This window comes from Acomys minous (genome assembly GCF_964271855.1).
Source record: "Acomys minous genome assembly, chromosome: 18".
Taxonomy (NCBI): domain Eukaryota; kingdom Metazoa; phylum Chordata; class Mammalia; order Rodentia; family Muridae; genus Acomys; species Acomys minous.
Window position 1 is genome coordinate 735,923 of NC_140501.1, and position 25,713 is coordinate 761,635.

The 25,713-nt window shown below is 38.1% G+C and overlaps 1 protein-coding gene across 1 annotated transcript in view; it reads right to left on the reverse strand.

The window, feature by feature from the left end:
• Positions 1-25,713, reverse strand: part of ITGBL1 (integrin subunit beta like 1) — a 233,011-nt gene that overhangs the window by 79,920 nt on the left and 127,378 nt on the right. Inside the window, exon 7 of the mRNA XM_084767838.1 lies at positions 20,619-20,765. Coding sequence (XP_084623964.1) covers positions 20,619-20,765 — 147 coding nt within the window. The remainder of the gene's footprint in view (positions 1-20,618; positions 20,766-25,713) is intronic.

Consider the following 25,713-nt stretch of genomic DNA (forward strand, 5'->3'; position numbering starts at 1 on the left):
GTGGAGGAAATTCCATATTCAAACCACAAAATAACATGTAGTTGAGAGAAAGATGCACACTCAGCTGTGCCATAAGAAATCATAAAAACAAGAAAGTTCAGACAATGCTGAAAGTTTATAATTACTTTCATGGGCAATTTAAATAAAACAATGGATCCAGTGATGGACTAATAATGCATATTATGTATGTTCAAAATACCTTAGTAAGAAATCATTAAAAGCAATATATTATGATTAAATAGCAACATCCAAAAAGTGAAAGTGTAAGATATAAAGTAGTGTTTAAAAACTAGTTTTCATTATTTTAAAATAATTCAAGGAGAAATCAAGATGAAATTTACACCCCAGTTAATCTCTATAAGTATTGTTGAGTGTTTAATATTGATATAAAAATTTTAATATAATATTCATTTAAAAATTCTGTTAATATTCTGATGATTTTACCAAAGATGAATACCAAAGGTCACTATACTTGTTTTCTGTTACTATCACAGGTTGCTACAATCTTTGTGACAAAGCAATACAAATGTATTATCTCAAAATCTCCAAATTGTAAAACTTGACTGGACTCAATTGAACAACATGAAGACCAGAAAGGCCTGAATCTGCTCTGGAAATCAAGGAGTGATTTTATTTTGTTAATTAATTGTGTGACATGTGCGTTTCCATAACCTCTCTGCAGGTGCAGAGGTCAGAGGAGACCTTCTGGCCTTTCCTATCATGGACGGCCTTACTCCTACACGGCATTGGCATGGTCTCTCGCTGGACCTGAAACTAGACTAGCAGCTAGCAAGCCCCTGCTACCTTTCTGATATTCCAGCCTTGCTGCTCTCCATGTGGGAAGTAGGGATTTGAACTCAGATCCTCGTGCTTCTACAGCAAGGACTCTTACCTACTGCTCCAGTCTTTAATTTCTTGCTTGAAACTTGTTGACATGTACAAATCTTCCTCATGCCATACTAAGAATGGCCTCTAATTATAAGTTACAGAGACTCTGTGACCAACAAGATAAACCTTCGTATCTCAGCCAGTCTCAGAGCTGTTCCCATGCAGTGGGATTAGCAATATTAGTTAACTGCTTGTTCTGCAGTTTGAATTCTTTACATCCCAGTTGAAGCCCACTCCCTCATCCCCTCCCAATCCCATCCCCTCCCTCAGCCCTTTCCCTCCCTTCCGAGTACTTAGCACGGGAGCCCCCCTCCCCTAACTTTTAACCTCACCTTATCCACTGTCCTCTGTACTACCTGTAACCTCTTCCTGTCTTACTTCTGCTCATACAATGAGCAGAGAACCAGCCTTAATTGCTCTGTGCGTCCTGCACACCTCACATGATCACAATGTTAGAACTGTATAATGCTTGTGATAAATTATATTTTCAGAACAAAAGAACTGGACACCAACGCTGGATCAGACCTGACAGAATTCATTCTTCTCAGCAAGCTGGATGCTAGCATCCTGCACCTTCCATGTTCCAGCCTCAGGCTCCTCAGTTGCTGATACCAATCAGAACAGGGCAGTGTTGTAGAAAGTTTCTGATCCCAATTGGTCCAGCAGCTTACACTTTCCCACACAGCACTTCTATTAAGCCAGGAATTTCACAACCTTTGAAAAATGGACCAGAAATGCTATCCCTGGCTTACTTAAACATTTCCCCCAATTTTGGGCTGGGGGCAGGGAGGTGTTCAAAGGAATTATTCACCCTAAATCAACCTGAAGAAATCTTAAGAGAACGATGTCCCATTTCCTCTAAGGAAGGTTGGATAGGTTTCTGTTTACTCTCTTGGTCTACAGATGCTTATTTTCACTGGGAGTTGGTTCTAAGTATTACAGGTCTTTTATAGAGAGCAAACTAGGTTTGACACATGGACATATCTCTTTTCTTTTATCTTTCTTTTTAGGTAAGGAGAGACCAACTGAAAAGAAGGAAAGGGGATATAGAAATATAGAGGGAGGATAGAACAAAAGATAGATTATTGAATCTACTCCCCATCTCAAGGCTTTGTTACTCACAAATAAGGTTTTTTTTAACTCAATGGTATTGAATTTTGTATGTTGCTACAAATAATGCTCATGTCAAAGACTAGTCTAATTTTATCACAAGAATATATACTCTAGGTCTAATAGATAGATATGATTCTATAGACATATGAGGTAAAATATTTAAATAAGGTCTTCAAAAACCTCAGAGACCTACAGAATATGGCATTTTAAAATGTTTTTATTATTCTAAAGATTCTTTAGACAAGACAAGTTAACTCTTGGCAACACCCAGTCTGCCTCAATGAAGAAAATGAGCATCAAAGAACAACCTTATGGAGATGGCTTCAAATGTGGCAAACAAGCCACTGGGCAAAATGTCCTCATTTATGCCACAGACAGAATTCTGCCCAAAAATGGGCAAGTGAGATGCAGGCAGAGTCGACGGCCAAACTCTGCCAGGACAAGGTCCTCAATAGTTCCTGCCTAGAAATATGTCTGTCAGTTATATTGGGCCAGAAGGCTGAAGATGATGCTCCAACATAAAGTGTCTCAGTCACTTTTTTAATTTTAGAAGGTGCTTTCCTGCATTCTGGGTTCACTCAAGTATTTAAGTTTTATCCCTTCTCAAGTGTCTGATGGGACTGAAGACCAGATAGTTTAGTCTTTCAATTAAGCTTAGTACTTTAGAGTTTAAGATGCTTTCAGATCAAGATAGATATTTTAAGTTAATAGATATGAGATATGATAGATATTAATCTCCCTCAGAAATTTAGACCCAACAAGATAGGAAAGATGTTTACTTCAAGTTTGCCAAATACAAATGGCCAAATCACTATGAATGTAACCTTTATATAATTCCTGATTGTCTCATGGTTCCTTCTGCTGTGTGTAGTTTATTTTACTCAGGTGTAATAATATAAGTGTACATGTTTAAAAAAAGAAACATAAGAAAAAATTTTTCAAAAAGAAACTTGTTGACATGTCTGCCTTTCCTAGTTCGTCTTCTGTCTTTATGGTCAGTAAAAGAAGGTTAAGATCTTTTCGTGTTATCACCCTGAGTCACCTTTTCTCCTTTTCCACATACATAGACCTTTGTGATTATATTGGTCTCCTTTTAGTAATCCAGAATAACCCCTTGACTGATAATCACAGTTATTCCTTGTTATAAAATCCAGTATGTTACAGATTCTAGAGAGTGAAATACAGGAATCTTTAGAGTGTTATTACTCTGTCTACCACAGTCATTAAAGATTGAACTTTTATTGGTTAATATAATCCTCTGCTATAGATCTGAATACAAGGCACAAACAATCCTCCTTAGACCACAGGAAGGTGGGCTCCATATGATCAGTGATTCTCTAGAACAGGTCAACCCCAGTGCACGTCCAACAAGGACAAGCCATTTTAATTCTCGTCAAAGTTCTTTGAAATCACACAATCTTACATCTACCTTCTGTAGTCCAACTACCAGGGAGAGTTCAGGGCTTCAGTGCTCCTCAGTTTAGGCACAACTTATTGATTCAAAACTGATTATTTGGTCCAAGTTTTCCAAATCACTGTTTTCCACTAAATTAATTTTAGTTTGTATCCCTTCTTTGTTCTGCTAGGGAAGAGCCTCTAATTTGTCTTGGAAAACATAACCTGAAGATTTGCTAAATTCTACCTTCCACTTAGAGAAATTCCCATATGTAGCAGGCCAAAGCAAAGTCAAACTGGTGACATACTGGATATGTGTGCCACTGCTGAGTGTGTGCACATGTGCACAAATCCATGATAGAGGGAACAGAGAAAAGGATTGGAAATTATTTATATCCCTCTGCTTTCATGTGTCTAATGAACAACATAAATCATTTGCTTGTTTATGGTAACCTCAATTAGAATTCTGCCACTTTCCTTCTGAGCTAAAGCAGATGCTCTGCAATTTTGTATGTGCTCAGAATTGTAAGTAATGACAATTAAAAATACAGTCAAGGAAGGTAGTTCCTTCAAGTCACAATCAAATAACAATTCTTTAGATGTACAAAACTAGGCTTCCTATTAGTTCAAGCTGGTACCATCAAAAGCCTTAGCATTTTATGACCTTTAACAACAGCCTCCCAGACGTTTTCTATAACTATCAGGCACAGAATATTTTTTTATCTTGCTGTTACCAGTTTATGACATAGAAATCAAACCCTTGGCCTCAACCAGAAAGTGTAAGCAGTATGTGCAAAGAGGAACAATAATAAGAACCCAAGAACAATCCAAGAAGGTTGCAGATACATCTCTTGCCATTGTAATTAATTGTATCAAATGGACAAATAAATAAAGTAACATTTGTTAAACAAATAAGTACAAGCTCAGAAGGTAGCCATTGGATTGACTAACAACACAACCAGCTGCTGTTGATGGTTCAGGACTCTGAGTCTAACTGCATTACCACTCACTACTTGAAGTTATGCACCTATTGGTAATTTTATGTAATATAGTGGCACCCCACCTATTCCCAAGATTTCAGAGACCTTCTCTAGCCAAAGACAAAACACTAACAATATGTATTAGTTTTTATTGTAAGTGATTTTATAAAATAAGTAATAATATAGCTATATAAGTATATCAAACATCAATTATTTTATTTATCAAATGTGTATTTTTAATAAAATATTTTAGCATACAAATTAAACCTCAGTGCCTTATTGCCCTTATTTTCTCAGTGTCTTTAAAAATAAGGTTATATTTATATGAGTATCTAGGACTTAAATTTTAGTACTGAGAAACACAATTCTTTTTACAGGTAACATGGATAGCTGAAGCCATGGAGAATAGTGAACTAGTGAGCTTTCTTCTCCAAGAAAAGGCCAGAGCCTTTTTTCTTCTGCCTGAACTTTTATGCTATTTCCAATTATCTGAATAAAATAAAAGCCCTCGGAAAATTTTTCAGGACTATAATCAAAGGGCCTGGGACTTATTCAATATTTTCAATCTAACATCAAAACTTGTGCAGAGACTTTTCAAAGACAGGATCAAAATGTATATACAAAGCTAGATTTTACAAGATATTTCTAAAATTGCTTGTTATTTGGACAACTTACTAATTTAGTCCATAATCTATAGGATGAATAATTATAACTTAACTATTTTAAAATTTGTTCCCTCATGATTTGATGTGATACTTATCAATGTTCATGCTGTGCTCTGAAAATCAGTTACCTTTGACTAACATTGTAGGGTCCTTTTAGAAGCAGTAAAAAGAAAACATGGTGTAGTGGATGTAAACATGTTTTGGTTTTGTGAGATGTGAAACTCCTTCGTGTGAGGGCATATGATGTTTGTCCACTGGAAACTGCCTCACGACAGGGTGCATAATGTTTGTCTGCTGGAAAAGGAACTGTTTTGTGTAGGGGCATAGTCTTTGCCAGCTAAAAAACATCCTATACAGACTGTGGCAGCATATAAAAATAGCAGCCCCCCTGCCCCCCAAAAAGGAAGATTGCTTTTGCATCTCTTGGCTTCTTCACCTCACACACTTCGTTTTATGACTCTTTTTTCATACAAATACTGGAAAGCAGGAATGTTATTTTTGTTCCATGTTTAAGAGGCTTTCATTCCTGATGCACATTCTCTAATGTTGAATGCATTCAAGTTAAGTATCTTTAATATAGGACATTAAAAAATCCTTATTGTGGTCAAGAAATCAAGTCACAGATTAGCAGACAGAAATACATCCATGAAGGCTCAAATCTGATATAAAGGTTTGAGCAATTAAAAACAATGAAAGGGCAATTTCATGAAACATGTACTTTTAGCCTGCATGTCCATATGTTTGATAATAACCCTGAAGGTCTGTTTCAAAATGCAAGATTCCACTCCCACCTCAGCTTGGTCTACATTGGGTTCTATTCCAGTACATGCCTTTGCCAATTACATGAAGTTTCCTTTATCTTCTCATACCTCATGATGAAATATAAAATATTATCTTTCTACTTCCTCCAAGAATAAACATATGACCTGCCCAGGCCTCCCTCACCTACCCTTCCAATCTTCCAGGCAGTGGATGCTCCCCTGCTCAGCTGTGTAACCTGGGACTCTCATACCCCTGAGACTATATTCCACTGCTGATGACGATGAGTGCATGTTCCGTACTGTACCCAATTCAACTTTACTGAGGATATACGTCATTTGAGCTGTGTTGGGAATTGAATGTGAAATGTCTTTCATGGATTCACGTGTTGGAACAGATGGTCCATAGTAGGTGGTGCTGTTGAGAAGGTTGTAAAAACATTTAAAATTTGGAGCCTGGCTAGACAAAGCTTGTCAGTGGGGTTGAGCTTTGAGCTTCTATACCTCAGCCCACTTCTTGTTCCCTGTCTTCTAGATTGACTATAGAATGTAGTACCCTCACCTCATGTTCCTGTGACCACGCCTTCCCTACTGTAATGTGCTGTATTCTCCAGAAATGTAAACCAAAACACATGTTCACCCATTAGCAGCCCTTGCCACTAAGTATATTCTATCATCATTATATTTAAAAAGTAACTAAAGGAAAAACTGGGTGAATTAACAACAACAACAACAACAACAACAACAACAACAAAAGATAGTGCATAGTCAAACTCTCACAGAGGAACACATATTTCCTAGTTAATAAACCATATTTTGTTGGTATGTTCTTCATGTGCCAGTATTTTCAGCTGGCTTACTGGAACCTTTTTTATAAGAGCACTAATGTCATTTACAAGGTGTCACTATTGTGACGTAATCACTTCAGAAATATCCATCTCCTGGGACCATCACCTTGGCAGCTGGGTTTGGACATACGAGATGGGACAGAAACAATTACTCAGACCACAGCCAGGCATGTCACTCAGTAGAAAAACTATCACACAATCAATTATAAATTCATACTCCTTTTATGAACAAATACCTGGGACAGATATAGTGTTGATTTCCCCTCACAGGGTCTTTTGGGTTGTTGACTATATCTCCCATAAGATATATACCCCATCAATACTTTAGAATGCCATCTTCTTTTGGAATTGCCTTTGAAGGTGTAATTAGTTAAGGACTTGAAGATGAACAAGCCTGGGTTTAGTATGGTCTATTAACCATATGATAGTGTCTTTATAGTAAGAGGAGAAAGGGCTTGGGAAGGAGACTTGTACCAAGATGGGCATGAAAAGCAACCCAGTAACAACAACAAAGATCTAAGTTGAAGTAGTTCAGCCATTCATTAAATAATACCAGGAACCAACTAAAGCTTAAGAAGAAAAGAAGAAAGAAAAAAAGAAAGAAAGAAAGAAAGAAAGAAAGAAAGAAAGAAAAGGAATTTTCATTTCACTCCATGGAAGGATTGAGGTCTCTTAATTTCAGATTCACCATCTCCAGAATTGTGAGACAACAAATTTCTGTTACTACTAATAAATTTGTTTCTACCCATTTCGGCATCCCTAGGAATCTCATGTAGAGATTAGCTTGGATAGACTGGAAGCACTCAATTGCAGCTAAGAGGGTATCTCGGAGATAGAAGGCTTCTGGGAAGGCATCTGAGGACAAGCAGTGCTCCTCCAGGATAGTCGCTAGCTCGCCCTGGCTGCGTGTAGCCTTTGAACAATGTGCACTGATACCACTACTCTAAGCAGGTTAACTTCTTCCATGAGCATAGGGATCACTTCTCAGTAGTGTCTCATGGTGACTACAGAAACCACACACACACACACACACACACACACACACACACACACACACACACACACACACACAAAGCTATGGAGGTGATACACCCTTAGGCAAGAAGCTAATCCAATGCAGAGTGTGGGCAGGGAACATCCCACAGTGGATTGTTGCAGTCAGCTTGTCAGTCACATCTTTGATTAAATAACAGAGAGTGTAGACTTTACTTGGAATTACCCACAAACACTCAGTTTTATTAGCAAAGATAAATAATGTCCCCATTCACAGCCTGAGAAAACGGAGAGAGGAGAAACAACGCAGAAACAGACATCAGCATGCGAGTGTGTACAGGAGCAAAGAGAACACTGCTAATAATTATTACCATGGTTATTTCAGAGACCACATGCTTCTGTTCTAAAATTACCTCTGGGGAAACACCCAAAGTATTTTTCTGGCAAAAATAAGTAAATCAATCAGGCCAATTATCTTCTGTATCAAGCAAAATACTATTACCTTGTATGTTCATTGTCAGGATTAAGATGTGCCTGTCATTGTTCAAGATTCTCCATCTATCACTCTGTCTCTGTCTCTGTCTCTCTGTCTCTCTGTCTTTCTGTCTGTCTCTCCTCTCTCTCTCTCTCTCTCTCTCTCTCTCTCTCTCTCTCTCTCTCTCTCTCTCTCTCTCTCTCTGTGTGTGTGTGTGTGTGTGTGTGTGTGTGTGTCCATCTGTCTGTCTATCTCTCTCTCTCTCTCTCTCTCTCTCTGTGTGTGTGTGTGTGTGTGTGTGTGTGTGTGTGTGTGTGTGTGTCCATCTGTCTGTCTATCTCTCTCTCTCTCTCTCTCTCTGTGTGTGTGTGTGTGTGTGTGTGTGTGTGTATGTGTGTGTGTGTGTGTGTGTGTGTGTGTGTGTCCATCTGTCTGTCTATCTCTCTCTCTCTCTCTCTGTGTGTGTGTGTGTGTGTGTGTGTGTGTGTGTGTGTATGTGTGTGTGTGTGTGTGTGTGTGTGTGTGTGTGTCCATCTGTCTGTCTATCTCTGTCCCCACTTCTCCTCCCTCCCTTTTTCTTTCCCATTTTCTTGACTCATTTTTTTTACATGTTCAATTAAGCATTAAAAAGCCCCACAAGATGTTGTCATGTGCAACGTTTAAGCAATCCCTTAACTCCCACTCGCCCCACTGAAAGTAGGGCAACCACTTCAGCACCATTCCTGTGCAACCAGCTTGTGCCCACTACACAACTCTGCGTAGCCATGAATCTTAACAGAGGTGTGTGGTACAGTCGCCCAGGGAACTGTAAAAGTCCTCAATGACAAGGAAGGACAACAGACCTAGCAAGTCCAGACCTGGCCGTGGCATCTCAAGAGCACATCTTCAAAGACTGAGTCCTCGGAGCCTTTACGAATTCTTTTCAAAGCCTACATCACTTAGAAATCTTCCAGGAAGTTCCCATCATAACTTTAAAATTTTTGCAAAACATGTTTTGTTTTATTCTCTGGCCTGCTCCCCTTGGTTCTCCATTGGTGTTCTTCAGATAGGACTTACAGAAAGGTTCCCTCCAAGCCCTTTCTAAGGCCGCTCCCTAATTATACTATGTGCGCTATCATGTGACCTGGTTTCCTTCAGTTACTTGCCCTTTGTTTGAATTTCCCTGCACGACGTACAGCAGAAGGTCTATGACATTAATTGCCATACATATTTTTCTACACTCACTACGTCAGCACATAGTAGGACGCTGCTAAACATGTGAAAGCTAGAAAGATGGATGAGTGAATGAAAGGGTATTGATCTTTCTTCTAAATTCTATGTCTTTGAAATCATGCATAATCCATGAGTTCTTGTAATTTCTTACAATTGGAGCATTGTTTTGAAGTTTGCAAAGAAATTTTATTTTAATTGTAGTTATAACAACATCTTACAGGAAAGGAAAACCAGGTAATAAAATGCTACTTTGAAAGAAAACACAACTGAGGTCCCCAAATGTCAAAAATGAAAAAAACCAAACCTGTCTAGGGTCACAGCAGGTGGTGGAGGAAGTGCTCCTGGGGGCACTGTAGTGCCAACATCCTTCTCCCGCCTTCCTGCCACTTCTGAAGTAAAATTAGGATTGCAAGCTGTCTGGGTAGGCCATACAGTGCTTATAGAGGAAGCATGCAATATTAGCAGTACGATCCAGTTGTTTGTTTGTTTGTTCGGTTGGTTGGTTCATTGGTTGTTTGTTTGGTTGTTTGATTGGTTTACCCATACTGGAAAAGGAGTCCTACAGACAGTGTTCAGAGATTTCCAGTGAGAAGCTGGAGTCACTAACTTTAGTGAGCACAATAGGGCAATGTCAGCATGCACTGTGTCACACCCCATGCAGATCAACAGTGCCTCCAAAATCTCATTTGCTAGTAACTATGACCTGAAGTCTGCAATCCCTCTGGGCTTCTCTACTTATGTAATAAAATTATCTGGAAGAAAGTGTCTGGATGGGAGCACGAATTAGGTCACTTGAGTTTGTGGCTGTCTCCTCTATAATTACAATAAACTACACTCAAGAGTATAGGTTCTGAGATTCTGTCTCATCATCACAATGGAAATTCTCACTCACATTAACCTCACACAGCCTTCCTGCAGTATATCCAGAGGCAGCAGCCCAAAAAACTTTCCAGGGTACCAGTGCAGACTACACTTTTATTTTGCCAAGTCTTTCAGATACTATCACACAATACAGACGTTTGGGTGGAAAACCTGACAAAGCTGTTGATGTGCTTGTTAAAGACTGCATAGTACCTTGGCATTCTTGCTATTTCATCTCTGGGACTATCCAAACCTTACATGTCTGGCAGCTACAGTATGCCAGACCACTTGGTATTATTTACCAGAACCCACATAGCATGAGTATTCTGGATTGTAAAGAGGCTAAAATATTCAAAATCTTAATCAGGAAGCCAAAGAATCCTTCCTCCTTTAGAAGGCACAATACAAGAAACAAATATTTATGGGAAAGCAAAGTTTCTTCTATCTTAATTGTTTTTTTTTTTCAGATGAAATGGTGTCACACAAAAGAATGCATTACTCTCAACTCAAAACAAATACTTGGTAAGACCCAGAGACTAGAAGCACATGTGCCTGAGACACATGATCCCTGGGCAGAGCAGTGGAGAACGGGGTTGTTGTGCCCTTGTTCCTTCTAGCTAGCTATGCAAGTCCAGCTGGGCACAGACACACAGTCTAGGGGTCCATGATCAAATACAGAGCCAAGCTCACACACTGCAGTGAGAGAGAAGGAAAGCAAACATATGGGCCAACATAAACTACTTTAGTTTATGGCCTGAGAGTCTTGCACTTCTCTCATGGAAGATCCAGATTAAAATACAGGCAACTCAATGTCATACCGTGCCCCACTGTCATACAAACGTTGCAGCTACCTCCAAATGTAGATATGACTCTCAAAATACTAGTCTGACTTCCAGTAAAAGAGTTGTTTCCCCCCCCCTCTCTTTTTGGGGTATATGCACAAGTATTAATTGAATCTACAGTTCATTCTTGTATGTTTTAAGCAAGTTTTATTCACTGAACCACAATCCCAGTTCCATTTAAAGATATTTTTGATTTCCTTAGATTTTAAAAATAGGCTCTTACCAATGCTCAGGAAGGCCTTCACCTTGCTCTGTAGTTTAGATAGGTCTTGAGCTTGTGATTGTCCTGCCTTAGCTGCAAAGTATCTGGGATTAACATACTTGTACCACCAGGCTTGTTGTCATATTAATACAGTGTTTACATGGATGGATTTCAAGAAAGTAATTTTCATGTGCTCTTTTTTTACACATTATATCAGCAGGGAGGCAGATATGATTTGAGATGTAGGAAGGAGAAAGAGGAGCTAAGAACTTGTGTTGTTTGTGGACGGATCTGGACATTATTAACCTGAGTGACCCTTGGTATTTTGGTAACAATGTAAAAGATGGGAATCTTGGTGTTTCCATGACAACATTGAAACAAAATCACAATGTGCACTTTTCTTTCTAGCAAGACCCTAAGAGAATTAACAGACATCTAGATGGTATATCTGTTTTCATAGACTCCATGCTTTTTACTTCTGATTCTTTCAAAGTGACCAGCAAGCCTGAACATACATAGCCAGCCAGAGGGAGTGAACACACACACACACACACACACACACACACACACACACACACACACACACACAAAAGAGGGCAGAAAGGGGGAAGGGAGCGGCGGGCACTCTGTAAAGTAAGCTTTGCTTTCTTTACCTCCAATCTGTCAGAACAAAAAGGTCATAGTCTCCCTTTTATCTGATGTCAGATGGTAGTTGGATTTCAGGTTTTGGTTGGTTGGTTTCACATGTATTTCACTATTTTGTGTGTTTGAGTTGGGGAAAATACTTGTGTACAGAGGTCAGAGGGCAACACACTGCAGTAAGATCTCTTTGCACCATGAACTATTGCCATTGGTGGCTTCTTAAGGAGGAAATGTCAGTTTTCTTCAGGAATGTAGCCTGTGAGAGGCTAGCCATGCCCCAGCAGATGGTCGCAGATCAAGCAGGCTGGAGTATTTAAAAGATAGAGGGCCAGGACATGATGTCTGGAGGAAAAATGATAGTGGTGATATGACAGAGCATGGTATGCATGTATGATTGCTAAATAAAATATTAAAAATACCATAATTTCTTTCAACACTTTGTGTTTATCATTTACCATTTGTTGTTTATCACAAAAGATTAACATGGGGCATGGTGAACTTATCCTAGGAAGTCCAAATAAGAATTATTCCAGGATTTATTATCTATGTTTTCTGTGCCAACTACTGAAGCTTAATACTATAGCAAAGAGGTAGTAGCCATATGTAAACAAGACAATAACTGCTTTCAATAAACCTTTCCTTACAAAGCAGAATATAAACCCAATAGACCTCACTGTCTCACCCCTGGCTTATCACACACACACACACACACACACACACACACACACACACACACACACACACAAGAAGTCAGGTAAGCAACCAAATGCTAGATTGATTCAATTTGGCAAGCAACAAAGGTAAACATATGATTCATCTGTTACCTATGTTATAGAATAATGAATGATCTATTGAATTTCTAAATTCATTTTGCAAACCCAACCCAATGACTGGGCTATTAATTTTTAATGACATTGTGTATATCCAAGGAAGGGAATCATAGGGTCCTGACCAGATAGATGACCAAAAGCTTAGAAAAAAAGGTGGAACTCTGCCTCACTGACTTTCTAATAAAAAGAACATATGCTGAGGCTGGATTGTCCTCAAGACCATGACTGAGGATCATCTGAGAACATACACCGAGGCTGGAATGTCCTCAAGACCATGACTGAGGATCATATGAGAGTTAACTGATTGAAAACAACTAACTTCACCATATATAATAAATAAAATACAGAAAACAATGTCCAGAGAGCCACAGTACAGTTCCTATTATGACTGTAGCATTTTTCTGCAAATAAATATGTAAATACAGTAACAGAGTGGTTGTCACACATTTCATTTTAAGCTTGATTAAAAAAATTGGAATTGAATTACTGTCCAATTTTCTATTTCCATCTCAAATAAGTTTTTATGATATCTGCTACACTCTTCCCTAAAATTTTTTTCTTAAGAGTATTTCACAGGTTTCCAATTTACTACATAAAAATGATTTGAGATGTAATAAAATATTTATTTATGTGAGTCAATTTCTATCTTTGGTGCAAAGTATTCTGCTCCCATAGATAAAACATTTAAACAAGACTAGTGCCAGGAACACTTACAGAAAAGAATTTTGTTCACTATGTCTTACTTGGTAGAGGTTCAATTTTAGGACCTATGGATTAAGAAAACCTCAGGTAATTAAAGATATTATGTTTGATATGTTTATTAAAAGCATTTGTGATGGTTAATCTTCATGGTCTAAGTGACTCTTAGAGTAGTCTAGGACACTGGTGAGATACACTGATCAATCTGTTTGTGAGGTTGTTTCCAAGGAAACACCTATTAATTACTATGGGGAAGACATGTATCAAATATCACCCATTCTGTGGCTGAGTTCTTAATAAAAGAGGAAAAATAGCTTAGGTCTGGTTTTTCACTTTCCTGCTTCCTGGACCAACATGCAGTGAACTGCTTGGCTCCCCTATGACATCTCTGTATGATGCTGGAGCGCTTAGAATCACCTTTTCCACCCTTAAGTTCCTTCTGTCCTGATACAGTGTTTTACACTAAATTTAAAACCATGAAAATAGGCTTCCTAATATCTTCTTTTACTATATGTTGTTTAGTGGTAGAATAGTAAGGGTAAAGGCAAGATTAAAAAAGAAAGGGTGAAGAATATAAATAATTATTATCTGGGAAAGTATTCCCTTAACAAACACTTCACCTTGAATTTAATGTGAATGTTTTCTAATATTTTTAGCACCTTACTTTCAGGTACATATCTTATGCCTTCATTTTAATAAATGATGCTTTATTATATGATTGAGAGATCTAATAATGGATTCATCAGACGGTTCAACTGGAAAACCAGTTCTGGGTACCTACACCTGTGTCCATCTTTTTAATATTATACAGCATCCCAAAAGAGGAATTCAAATATTTTTGAAAACATAGGGAGAAGGCTGAATATATCTTCTATAGCTCTCTTTCTTTTCCGGTGCACCTTTAAATTATGTCACAGTACATAACAAATATATTCCCAAACTTTCATAAAATAGAGGACACATGCACAGCTTAAAGCTTGCCTATAATGAAAGGAATAATAAACAAAGAAACAATAAAGAGAGAAAGAAATATTAACTAGGCCCCTCTCTGTCTGGATATCAGAGAATGGATCACTGTCTGGTCACAGAGCACATAAAACCCAAAATAGTATAACAGGTTCAGTGTGCTCAGCATTGCACAGGTGGTTCAAAATTGATTTACTGTCAATACTGTTTGTTATGGTATTTGTACCTATTTTGCTTTCTGACCACAATCACCACTTCCATTTCATTTCTTATCCACTGATGAACACTGAGAATATTAAGTAGAGGATCATTTACCCAGGTAAAGCAGAGTTAAGAAGTTTATCAGAATTGTTTCTTCTTCGTACTTGACCACAGTTCATTGAGACTAGATTTGAAATGGCCCAGATTACTGTCTGCAATTCCAGTGTCCCTGAGCACTTACCTGCACATGAATCTTTTGGGGCACCCAAATAGAGTAAGCTGAAGCCCATTTGCTCTCTAAATCCCTGGTAGGAACACACCCGAACCCTTGTCACCTGGTCGCTCAGTGAACTTTCTACTGCCATAAATGCACAGCATCACTCTTGGCACAGCAGCAGAGTAAACACGTGTGGTATGGTGCTTAACTGAAAATGTTTGGAGGGTTTCTCATGATGTAACTTTCTGTTTCAAATAGGCAGCACAACTTTAGAGGTATTTCAGGTCTTTCAACAGGTCTTTCAACAGAAATGTTTTGATGGTCTCTAGACCACATAACATCCAAATTACACAAGTCTTTTTAAACAAAGGAATTTTCCTGGATGCTACTTCGATAAGTGAAGCAAGAAAATATGAAGCTATGGTTTGCTAGTAAAAAGAGAATTTATTATTTCATTTGAAAAACAGATGGTTAGAATATAGCGTTCTATTGTTCTTTGAAAGTGTGTTCCTTTCATAGGGAGACTGAAAAAAAAGCTTGATTAATTTGTTAATTAAAACATACTAATTGATAAAATTGAGAATACCATTTCCATTTTCTAGATGATAAAATATGAAATAAAATAACTAGTTTCAACGTACTATATCCCTTACATTTTGTGCCATTTCACATAGAGGTAGGTGTTCGTGGATGTTTAAAGAACTAAGACATAGGCAAAATTTTAGCAATTCTGGTGAAAGAGAACCAAAGGGCAAGGAATCCAGGCATAAAACACAGGAGGCTGAGATGCAGGAACAACGCGCTGGTGATGATCAAAGGCAGCAGACACTGAAAACACATTGTGAATAATGATGCCTACAGATAGATAATTTATTTTTATGGTTATAGAAGACAACACAAGGAATTTGATAAATAGCAGAAGTCTGTTGCTTATAACACAAAGAGTAAAATGTATAAGAAAGAGCTATCTAAATTAAAACAATTGGTGGGCAAGAAGAGCCTTTCTTATGCTTCCAATAGGAGGGCTTATTAGTGCAATTTTTCTAGAGAATATAAATTGTTTGGCCACTTTTTTACTCAAAGGACTTAACCTATTTTCATTCTTTATCCACACATTCTGCTCCAAGAGTGTAATTTATAGCACCAGATAGAATAAACAGCCACCATCTCTTCTGTCTATCCCCCTCTCTCTCTATTAGCAATAAACTACATATAATAAGAACAGTTATGAAACAATCAGGAAAGCCATATATAAAACTTGCATTCAAAATGTTGATCTCACTTGTATTTGGCATCATTGAAGAAAATATTGCCTATCCTATGTAGGTAAGTCTAAAGTTTTGTACCTAAATCATTCTTTATCATATTTTGTACTTATCAAAATAAAAAAATCTTCCTAGACCTTAAAAAAAATTTAAATCCTAAACAACTTAAGCCTAACTGTGGAACTATAACTATCTGGTCTTCAACTCCATTAGAGACTTGAGAAGGAATAAAATTACCTATGTAGGAAGTGCAGGCAAGCAGCTTCCAAAACTAAGAGATGACAAAGACAGTTTACTGTCTGCCCGGTCACCCGTTCCCTTTCTATAACGTTGGAGCATCATCTTCAGCCCTCTGGTCCAGTATATCTGGCAGACATAACTGTGAAGCAGGAAATGTCAAGTACTTCATTACTCTGTCATGGCAAAGCTTAGCAGTCAACTCAGCCTGCATTCATGTCTTGTCCATGTTACACTTCAAATTAGGAGCAAGACAAGGCTGCCCACTCTCCATATCTATTCAACATACTACATAAAGTTCTAGCTAGAGCAGTAAAAAAAAGTAAAGAAGATCAAGGGGATACAAATTGGAAAGCAAAGTCAAAAGTATCTCTATTTGCAAATGGTTCAATAGTGTGTGTGTGTGTGTGTGTGTGTGTGTGTGTGTGTGTGTGTCTGCAACAATTCTACCAGAGAACTCCTATAGCTGATAAACACCTTAAGTAAAGTGGCTGGGTACAAAATTAACTGAAAAACTTAGTAGCCCTCCTGTATACAAATGACAACTGGGCTGGGAAAGAAATTAGGGAAACATCACCTTTCACAAGTAGCCACAAGTAAAATAAGATGTTTGGTGTAATTCTAGCCAAGCCGGCAAAGGACCTGTAGGACAAGAAATTCAAGTCTCTAAAGAAAGACATTGAAGAACATATCAGAAAATGGAAGGATCTCCCACGCTCATTTATCAGTAGGATTAACATAGTAAAAATGGCCTTTTTATCAATCTAAAGATTCTATGCAATTCTCATAAAAGAGCGAACACAACGTTTCTAATAAAAGATTATTTTGCCAAATACAAATAGCCAAAACACTAAGAATGTAACATTAATATAATTCCTGATTGTTTCATGGTTCTTCTTGCTGTAGGTAGTTTATTGTATATTGTGTAATAATATAAATGTATATGCAAAAATATTTAATAAAAAAAGATTATTTTGCTACAACCAAAAATCATAATTACTGTGCAACCAGATATTATACTACTATGTAACCAGACAATAATTTTCAAGATTATAACTATAGCAAAAAAACATACTTAGTATGTAATGTTTAGCAAATTAGCATGGGTTAGCTATTTTAAACTACATCCTTGCATTAAGAGGTTACATGGCACCCACAAGCCTGGAACTTAATATATAAACAAGAAAACTATATTCTTTATGAAATAAATTATAAGTTTTACTATAAGTAAGCACATCAAGTTTCACTTCACTTATTGTCAAGCTGGATTCTCAAGCTATATTCTTCCTATTGTAATTTAGGGAAATTACATTTAACACTTCTTTTTAGACCTTTCTCTGTTCAGTCAAGTTCACATAATTATATGTATTTTGATTTAGATGTTGCTACTGATAACACACATAGAGCTATAAACCTTAAGTATTTGAACATCTATGTATTTTAGGTGTATGTGAAATGTTGATTGGATTATTTACTTATTTTGCCCTAGTTGTACATCGTAAAGTTTAACTGAAGTGTATTGGGTAGGAGTTTAGATACAATAACAAACATGCCTCTCACATCAGTTACTTCAATAACTCATTTTCACCCACATTGCACACCAGGGGAACATCGGCAGAGCTTATTGCTAAATACCCCCACTCTGAGACTCAAGGCAAGGAACCAGCATCCATCTCTAGCACATATGCAGGAAGGGAGGAAATGTCAAAAATATCCCATGCCTCTAAAAGCTTCTACTTGGAACGGATGGCGTTAATTTTGCTCTTAGTTTTTGAATAAAATCAGAATCATACACAAGAGGACCTCAATAATGATAAAAATGCATTTCTAATTATAGAAGTTAAGAGCTAATGTGTGGACTATCTTATACTGCTCTTACTTCTTATAAAGACACAGGTGTAAGAAATTCACAGGTGACCTGTCACCTGAGAAGCAGAAGCCTTGATGAACTCATTTACAAATATATCATCTAGCTGAGTTAAATTGTATCGAGAGGCAGTAGAGAATAGAAAACAAGAAACCAAACTGCATAGAGAATTTAAAGGCCCTGTGATACATTCAGTCCTCAAGACAGAATGACTCCACTTACTCATCACTATTAAAAGCAAGTAATATAATTTAATTTTCAGTAGAACATACTGGTCATTGTGGAACATTCTACCAGGAGGATTCTACCCCAGTTGATGGGCTGATGAGGCTCTCAGGCTTGAGAACTGATGGTGCTTGTAATTGTTTTCTTCACTCATACAATCACAGCTGAGGTGGGTATTCATTCAAAACTGCAAAACTAGCCCTAAAAAGCTTTCATGTGAGATCCCAATCACAGAGGTAGCACCATAGAAAGGTAGAGTGAGCTGACCACCAATTTACATGCTGAATGGGCTGTCACATCCTGATTTTCATTCTCAAACTCACATGGGGAAAATTCACCTGCCAATACCTCCATTTCTCTTAAGGAAACTGTGACGTGCATTATTTATTTATACGGTGCTTCTAGACGCTTTAGCAAATTTATGGTTTAGTCAAGTTATATATACATATTCAACATCCTGTTGATGCAATAAAGCTTAACTATATTCCATTCTTCTAAAACGGCAGCTACAGCAGTGATCTTTCAAAAGATGGAAAACCAGTAAGTACTGCAAACCAAACCTGATCATATTAAATGTTAACATAATTTAACAATAACCTTCTTGTACTTGTTCTGCGTATTAGGGTCTAGACAATAAAAAACAACATCAGCAATGCATGATATTTAATCTGAATTTTGAGGTGTGAAAAGTAATTTAGGAAGTTTTCTTATTTTCCCATTGCATAATTTGTCATTTTAAGCTTAAATATGAATATATTAATAAAATTTCCAGGTTTTTGTTTATTCTTATTCTATTTACTTCTACCAGTGATAAAACTTATTTTATATTTTGATGACCTTGCATAATGTGCATCTCTTGACTTAAACAATTCTTTAGGTTCTCAACACACATACACACCCCTGTCCCTTGCTTGGGACTTTATGGCAATAGCAAAAATCTTAACTTTTCTAAAGTGAAAAGACCTGGAAAAGGGTCGTCCGAAAGAAAATCTATTTTCATATGAACTTAATTTTTCATTTCTCTCAAGGTTTTTGCATTAAACGTATCTCTATTACTACAACAAAGGGGAAAATATAGCCTTTCAGTATAAGTGACAGGAACACCACATGGGGTAACCCCTCCCCCACAGTCACTGCTATCACAGAACACAATGTTGAAACTTTCATGAGAGAAGATGGTGAGGTCATGTCAGTACCTGGCTGCAGACTGTAAATGTGGGTGTCAATTGCCTGCATGATAGTACTATTTCAACCCTTGAAAGTCCAGGAGTCTGACAGGCTTAGACAGTGGCACCTTAGAATATTTTAAATTGGGTGAAGCAGAGTCTGGGTTATTGGTGGAAGACAGTATATTCAGAAGTATCTCTGACATTAACTCATGCTCTACTAGCCCACTCATAAAATACATAGAATTAGTGTTCATAGCTGCATCATTCTGTGATACATTTAAAAAGCCAGGGCTTTATACACTCAAAGGTTAAACTTCATACCATACGAATTAAAGCTTAATAAATGAAGCACATTAAAAAGAATAACATAACAGAAAATCACATTTTTTCACCTAAAATTCAAGTCTCTTTACTGGTTCTGTTCTGAACATTTCTAGTACCTTCCACAACCAGTTCCTCTAAAATCACGTATCAGATTGAATTTGCTATTCTCAACTGAGAAATAAATTCATGTTTTATATTTTCATGGGTCAAAAAAATGTTCTTCCAGATGAGTTTTTTCTCATCCTGCATTTTTTCCTGACCTGAAAGCAGAAACACACCAGAGGCTAAATGTCTTCCCGAGCTGCAGCTCATTCATGCATGCTTATCCAGTGCTTTTCCAAGTGAGCAATACTCAACAAATAATGGTATTGGATTCCATAAATGTCAGTGGGCAATTAGATGCTCAAGTTCAGAAAGCTTTAAGCAAACATGTGAACTGTGCTTTTGTTGTTTTTTAATGTATTGAAATGAATGAAGCTATCCAAATTGAACATGCTGAAATAGAGAAAATGGTGTGTGTGTGTGTGTGTGTGTGTGTGTGTGTGTGTGTTTGTGTGTGTGTGTGTTTGTGTGTGTGTGTATAAAACCACATGAAGAGAGACATATTTTTTTGTCCAGATACTTTCCCCAAACAGAGAAGCACTTCTTCTCTAAGCGGCCTCATCCACCTTCTAAATCAGGTGTGCGTGGTGGTGTCCTTTTGACTCACACTATCAGAAAGCAAGGACAAGTGTCTCCACTCACCCCTTCCAGAGCAGGGCAGGTCTGAGCCACCCTGGCACTTCCTGGCGCTCTCCTCAGTGGACAATGGACAGGAACTTGGGTGCTCACACTTCCTCCCGTACCAGCCAGCTCTGCAGTCACATCTTCCACAGTTGCACTGCCCATGACCTTCGTGGTAAGGAGGGGGAGATCACGTGACAATTATGTAGTCATACATAGTTTATAGCTTTATTCTAAAAGTGACTGTCACGAGTGTGACAGGATCTTAATTTACACAGCATTAACCATTAAGGCAGAGAAACCTCTTTTTTGAAAATTTAAACAAACAATGTACACTAATGGATCAAAAGGGACAAAGGAAAGCAAATGTGTGAATAAAATAAATAGTTTAATGAGGTTTTAATATAACTACCAAATTCTAGAAAAAATGATTGTATTGGTCTGCTGGGAAAAAGTGGAGTATTTGATGTATTTGGCAATTAATTCATGTGAAGGAAATTAAAAAATCATTTTTGAAGGCTGTTTTTCTTTCTAATGAATCACTCAAGTGACTTGTACTGGTTAAAGGAAATAAGGAGCCACAAACAGACAACAAAGCAATAAGTTGTAGAATAAGAGAGAAGTTGATTTCCTGACCCCCAAGCTTTACTAAGCTATAAAGTACATATAACATAGGAGTGGCTGGAAGGATCAAAGGGAAGGGAATAATGATATAACTATATTATAATTTAATTTTTTAATCTATGGAAATGTATATATTAAAAGTGCACAGGAGTGATGCTGTTCTTCACATACACATTGTGAAAGGATCTCTGCAATCAAGCTATCTTGATTGCGTATCTCTCACCTCACACAGGTGCCTGTGTATTACCAACACTGCATGCACTGGACATGGTTGGTGCAACAGTTTGTGCAGCCCTGCCTGGGTCCAGACCCACCCGCCTTGGTGGTCTCCTTGTGGAGCTCCTGAACTCTCTAGGTCTTTCCACCCATCCCACCCCTATTCTTCCATACAACTCTCAGCGCTCCACCTGGAGTCCAGCAGCGAGTTCCAGAATCTGTCCCAATCCCCTGATGGGTGGAGTGCTCTATGTTGGGGTAATATCTACTTATAAGTGGGTATATATCATGCATGTCTTCTGGAGCTGGGTTGCCTCACTTAGGATGATCATTTCTGTTTCCACCTATTGGCCTGCAAATTTCAAGATTTCCTTGTTTTTTTAACAGCTGAGTAGTATTCCATTGGGTAAATGTACCACAGTTTCTTTATTCATTTCTTCGGTTGAGAAATATCTAGGTTCTTTTCAGATTTGGGTTATTACAAAGAAAACTGCCATGAACATGCTTGGGCATATGTCCTTGTTGTATGGTGAATCATCTTTTGGGTATATGCCCAGGGGTGTTATGGCTGGGTCTTAGAGTAGCACTTATTCCTAACTTTCTGAGAAAGCACCATATTGATTTCCAAAGCGGTTGCACAAGTTGGCCCTCCCACCAGCAATGGAGCAGTGTTCCCTTTTCTCCACATCCTTGCCAGCATGTGCTGTCACCTGAGGTTTTTTATCTTAGCCATTCTGGCAGGCAGAAGATGGAATCTCAGAGTCGTTTTGACTTGTATTTCCCTAATGACTAAGGACACTAAGCATTTCTTAGTGTTTCACAGACATTCTATGTTCCTTTATTGATAATTCTCTGTTTAGCTCTGTACCCCATTTCTTAGCTGGATAATTTGGTTTGGTGGTGTTTAGTTTCCTGAGTTCTTTTTATATTTTGGATATTAGCCGTTTGTCAGATATAGGGTTGATGAAGATCTTTTCCAGTCTGTAGGCTGTCATTTTGTTCTGTTGACAGTGTCCTTTGCCTAACAGGAGCTTTTCAGTTTCATGAGGCCCCACTTATATTGTTGATGTTAGAGCCTGAGCTATTGGTGTTCTGTTCAGGAAGTTGTCCTGTGCCAAGGGGGGCAGTCTTGATTTTTAATTGATGTAGGAGGACTTGCCCCACTCTGGACCTCACCATTCCCTGGGCAAGCGATCCTGAGCTACAGAAGGAAAACAGCTAAGTGTGGGTCTGAGAGAGCTGGCAAGAAGCCTTCCTCTATGATTTCTACTTCAAGTTCCTGCTTGAGTTACTATCACTATCCTCTTCAGTGGTGGACCTGTGTGACCTGAAAGTGTAAGCCGAACAAATCCTTCTCACCCTTAAGTTGCTTTATCATGGCCTTTGTCACAGTAACAGAATGAAACTAGAACACAACAGTTCTTCTCAGCCCTCCTAGAAATAGGGACAAACTTCAAGTAAATCAACATTGGAAATGAATGCATAAATAGCCAATTTTGAAGCAAAAAGCTTTAACAGTTAAAGTACAATTCCCTCCACTGTTTTATATGAGCAAGTGACTTTAAAACACTCAGAAGAAGGATAGCAGGCTACCAAGAAGAGACTTGATACCCTATGAGCATATACAGGGGAAGGAAGTCCCCCTGAGGCACAGTCATAGGGTAGGGGAGTAAGGGGAAAATAGGAGGGAGGGAAGAATGGGAAGATACAAGGGATGGGATAACCATTGAGATGTAACAAGAATAAATTAATTTTAAAAATCTAATAAAATAAAATAAAATACTTGGGGACAGGCAAGAAATTCAGTTCAGGAACTGTTATACCCTGAGTATATGTAGCAGGTTTGTTTACATTCTTAACAATAAAATAGGAGAGGAAGACTCTTATTCTTGAGGTTTTGAAACTGTAAATGCCTGGGTAAAACATCCTTCAGGTGAAAATGTCATGAAATTTCTGTTTTACCTAAGAGGATGCACCCTGCTGCTGTGATCCACAGGAATTTATAGGCAGGGAGACACACTCCCAACACTGGAAGATTCCATTCCAGAGAGAGACAGAGACAGAGACAGAAACGGAAACAGAGAGACAGACAGAGACAGAGACACAGAGACAAAGTGAGAGAAAAAGATAGGGAGACAGACAGACAGACAGACAGACAGACAGACAGACAGACAGAGAGCAAAAGCTGTTGAGACAGGCACAAAGAGAAATCAAGGTCTGCAGAGAAAAAACACTGTCAAACTGAAGTCAGAACATAAGTTTAAATTCTATAATGATTATTTCCTATTTGAAGTTCATTTGCATGGCAACATTAACAAAGAAGATCCAGGAATGTTAACACACTTCTTTAATCCTAGCACTGGGGTGCAGAGGTACATACAGGTAAGCCAACATCTGAGTTCGAGCCCAGCTGGGTTCATAGAGAGTTACAGACCAACCAGAGCTTGAGAAAGACCCTGTCTGGGGAGGAGAGGGAGCATAAAAGATAGTCATAAGTTATTAAGAAGAGATTTTTTAGAGTTAGAATCTGATCCAATCACTAACAAAAGTGATGAAATATGGAGGGATTAATGCTATTATTTCAATTTTAAATTATAATTATTTAGAGGGTGTGCAGATATGTATACCACATTTCACAAATGGAGGTCAGAGGCTAACTTGCAAGGAGTCTGTTTTTTCCTTCCTTACCTGGGTCCCAGGAATTAAACTAATTTTGTCAGGCTTAGTGGCAAGTGCTATTTTCCTCAGAGTCATATTGCTGGCCCCTTAATGATGTCTAATAAATTGTATATGCTCTTTACCTCAAAAAAATCATGTTGGGAATTTTACATTTAAGTCCTTATGTTCACTTTCTGTTTCTAACTGGGTCATTTTATTCAGGGTTTTTTAAAATCCTTTAAACCTTCTCCTCGTTTGTACTATAGTAGTTTCTATGCTGTTGTTACTTCTGTGTCCTTCACAGAGCAGAGGACGGTACAGCTTGTGATCTGTGTGCACCAAGGCTTCCTGTGCACTTGTAATATGGCATTATGAAGTTCTTGAGGATGACCCTGTGCATTTTTATTTCACCTCCAGCCATGCTAACTCTCAGCAAAGCTGGGAACAGGGGACACAAGGTCCTCATTTTTGTCAACTATGTGATGACCCTTGATTTGCTCTTGATTTCTGTTTCAGCCTTGTACCCAACCATTGCTTTTAGCTATTCAAAAGTCTGTACAATCAATAGTTTACTCGTCAGTATGGCTTAAGAGGCCTGGCCATGGGTGTGACTGCTCAGGGATCTGCCCTGAACAGGAAGCACTAAGGTGGGAGAACAGTGTCTGTCTCCAGGATCATCTGGGAATGTGTATGTGTTTCCAAAAGCACTCAGTATCACCCCAAAACATTTCGCCTGGAAGACACTCAAACAAGACGGTGCTGCTTAAGTCATACAAAATGTATGGAATTTTCCATAGCTGGTGAGTACACAGAAGCTGGTGTAAATAATGAAATCACACATGGCATTTTTTTAACGCAGAGGAAGCAGTATTTCCTAAATCAAATATACCAGTGAGGAGCACACAAGACGGAAATACAAGAGTCATAAGAAAGTCTCTCTATGTCGCAGTCCAAAATGATGAAACGTAGAATTAACATTGGCTAAGTTAGACTGGGTGTGAAGACGTCAGTCTGTAAGTCCAGCTCTCCGAAGGCTGAGGAAAGATGATTGCTTCTAGCTTAATGACTAAGTGAGCTACAAAATGAGTTCCAAGCCATACCTGCCTGGGAAGTAAGACTATGTCTCAAAAATAAATGGATAAAAAGTACCACTGACTAATTTAAGCATTTATTCAAGATTAACTGTTAGACATTTTAAGCATGATTTTTACTTTCTCAGCAGTGAACACTCTTTTCACACCTTGATTTCAAGAAGCCTGATCTATACTGTCAAAATGAATTTCAAAATGTTAGCAATCCCATTCTAAATAAAACTGTGCATTTCCTACAAAATATTTTAATCCATGTAGTCAGAAACTCGTTCAGAAGTGTAAAGTATTGACACCAGATTGTCAGGAAGTAGCTGAGTCAGAAAAGCACTTGGAAGTGCAAGGGACTGATAGGATTTCTGAAGCAGGCACTGAGTCCTAAAGAGGAGAAAGGAAACTAGGAAATAGCACTGTAGTTTCTCTGCTGGAGTCACTAGTTCCTCAATTCTGATCAAAAAGCCCAGCTAAAAAGAAAGGGAACACAGCATAAATAAAATAAAGAAGATAAAGGGACTTAATTTTGCTTAAAA